At 50.5% G+C, this 2,855-nt stretch overlaps 1 protein-coding gene across 2 annotated transcripts in view; it reads right to left on the bottom strand.

Annotated features, from left to right (window-relative positions):
• The window catches only part of U2af2 (U2 small nuclear RNA auxiliary factor 2), an 18,082-nt gene that overhangs the window by 12,313 nt on the left and 2,914 nt on the right, over positions 1-2,855 (bottom strand). For both annotated transcript variants that reach the window (XM_021166459.2, XM_021166460.2), the window contains exons 2-4: positions 1,386-1,521; positions 637-681; positions 244-347 (exon numbers count right to left, since the gene is read on the bottom strand). In XM_021166459.2, the coding sequence (XP_021022118.1) occupies positions 244-347; positions 637-681; positions 1,386-1,521 (285 nt within the window). The remainder of the gene's footprint in view (positions 1-243; positions 348-636; positions 682-1,385; positions 1,522-2,855) is intronic.

Genomic DNA, 2,855 nt, shown 5'->3' with positions numbered 1-2,855 from the left:
AAAAAAAAAAAAAAAGAAGTCTGACTTCCTAAGCGGCCCACTGTGGAAGACATTCCCTCCTGCAGCAGCGCTTCCCATGGTAGGTACCAGAAGCCTTTGAGTATGATCCTTCAGTTTCACCAAACACGTTCACACACACTTTAACTCCTAACACACACACACACACACACACACACACACACACACACACAGAGACACACGCAATTTTAACCCCTCAACAGTCTATGGGAGGGAGAGGCCTACCTTGCATGGCCTTGTACTGCATTGGGGTGATGTGCTCAAAGCCAGGCGGCGGCACGTCCCAGTATTTACGCACCTTCTTCTTCTTCTCATGGCGGGGAGAACGACTGGGGAAGGGGGGAGGGGGAAAGTGGGGCAGGGCAACCTCAGTCTAACCAACACTGGGCCTCCAAGTCCCATAAGGGAATACCTCCCAGCCCACCACACCCTCCCACACATAAGCTCCACTCTCTCCAGGAGGGAGAGCTGGGCCTGGGCCTGAGGAGGGACACTGGCAGATGAGCCTCTTCCCCAGTGGTCGGGCCAGGGTGGGGATGCAAGGCAGGCAAATTGCACAGGTGAGGAAGGAGATAAGGGAGTGGACATGGGGCAGAAGGGGCAGGAAGAGAAGCTCACATCAATCCACCGTGCTCCTCTTTAGCGCCTCTGGTCAAAGGTTTGCTGAGGGGTGGGAGGGAAAGGGAAAGGTATGGGGAGGAGTGACTGGGGACCTTTGTCTTCCCCACACAACACACCATGCCCAAGGTCACTGAACCCCAAGACCAAGGCAGGACCGAGGAGCATGCAGGCCCCCTCAGCCCTGCCAAGCCCCCCAACCCTACCATTCCCAGGAAAGAGGAAGTAATAAGCAGGAAGAGACTATGCCACTCTATGGAGGAACTGAGATAAGGAAGGAGGCTCTTCATATATCCCACACCTCCTTACCTAGAAGGAACAGACAGAATGAGGGAACCCAGGAATGGAAGATAACTTTAAATAACTAAACCAATAGCCCTGAGCTGGAAAATTAAGGCTCAGGCTTCAGATACAGCCTGCCCTACTCCTAGAACACATAGGAAGGAGAAGAAACAGGGCTCCAAAACAGCCCCAAACAGAATGAGAGAACAAAAAATTAACTGGGCCCTTAAAGACAGGGACAGCCTTGCCCTTAAGAGAGAGGAAAAGGGAAAAAAAAAAAAAAAAGTCCCTGTTCCCAGGAACTACTGCCCCCAGCAGACCTTTGGCACTGCCAGAGAAACTGAAAGAAACCCCATAAACAGGGAAAACTGAGTTCAAGAAAGACCAAGCAGTACCAACACAGAGAGCAGTCAGACAGACCCAGTCTCTGACAGGTGGCCCAGCCAGAGGCTCCAGAGCTCTAGTACCTTCGTCGTCTCCTATCCCGAGAGGCACTGCGCTGGTCCCGGTTGCGCCGATCTCGGCTCCTGCTCCTGCGCTTTCGATCTCGGCTTCGAGAGCGACTGTGACTACGCTTCCTGTGCCGATTCTCCTTGTCCCGTTCTGGACAAGTGTGAGAAGAGATGGAATGAGTGAAGAGAAAGTGCAGGCCCAGCCCACCCTGCGTGCTGGTGGCTATACCAAGACCCAGGGAGGCCTCCCCCCCAAAGGGAAGGGATTTTAACAGAAGGAGACAACAGGCCTCCTGGGTCCACACGAGTCTCCAAGGACTCTGAGGAACCAAAGGGTCAGGGCCTGGAAATGCCCCCGGGGTGTAAGATACCTGAAGATGCTCAAGAGGAGCTGAGGAGCCAGAGAAGACAGAGGAAGCTGGCTCCTGGTCCCCCTCGAGGGCTGAGGGGCCTGACCCCAGGGTCGTCCCTGAGAGGGGCAGGGCTAGAGGCTGGGGAATCAAGAGACCCGATGATGTTTTCCTGAAGAAACCCACCAAACCCTCAGGAAAAACCTCTGCAACCAGCTGGTACCCACAAGCCCCACCATCAGACCCAAGGGTCAGGTGCCAGGCAGATCTAGTAACCTTAAGAAGTGAGGAAACTCAACTCCATCCCTTCCCAACCAGGTGAATAATGCAAGAGTAAACACCCTCTGAAAGGGAGGGGCTTCTTTCTAAATGTACAGAAAGTAAGGAAAAGATACCTCCCAAATATTTCAACTAATGGTCCAGAACAGCCTCATCCACCAGCCCCTCGCTACCTCACTCCCTCAAAGCCAAAAGCAGGGTGGGCTAGAATAAGGACCTGTGTCTTCACCATCATCTACTGTTTCCTTTGCTTCTTTGCCTTAGAGGCCATGGCTACTAATAACAGAGCACAGCCTTGCAAGAAAAACTATAAAGCCTCAGAGGGCAAAGACAGGCAGGTGGATCTGAGAGTTCAGGGCCAACCTGGTCTACATAGCAAGTTCCATACCAGCTAGAGGTACATTAGTTGGGCTCCAACTTAAACCAAAACACAACAATATAACTCCTATTCTGCAGACTACCCACTTCAGGTAGAAGCTAAACCAGGACCGCCTTAATACGTTTCCTTAATTCCGAAGTACCACCGATCTCTCAACCATCAACCCACGCACCCATACAGATGAACACAGCCAGGAGTGATGAGGCATGTGGCAGGCTGACACAGGAAAAGAAAAGAGTTGGCTAGTGAGTTAAATAAGATCCTATCTCAAAAACAAACACACTCAAAAACTGAAACAGGTGTATCCTAAAAGTATTGACTTCTAAGACTGGCAGTAGAAAAAAAGCAATGAGAAAAATTTCAAAGTAGATTTTAAACTCACCTCACATTTATATTATGTATTTTTCTGTTGCAGTAAGTAGGAAAGTTTGAAATCTTTAACTCCTTTACTAATACTAAAAAAGCAAAAAAAAAAAA

Source organism: Mus caroli, chromosome 7 (genome assembly GCF_900094665.2).
Source record: "Mus caroli chromosome 7, CAROLI_EIJ_v1.1, whole genome shotgun sequence".
In the NCBI taxonomy this organism is placed as follows: Eukaryota; Metazoa; Chordata; class Mammalia; order Rodentia; family Muridae; genus Mus; species Mus caroli.
Note: the sequence above shows the minus strand (reverse complement) of the source record. Positions and strands in the feature narration are given on the sequence as shown.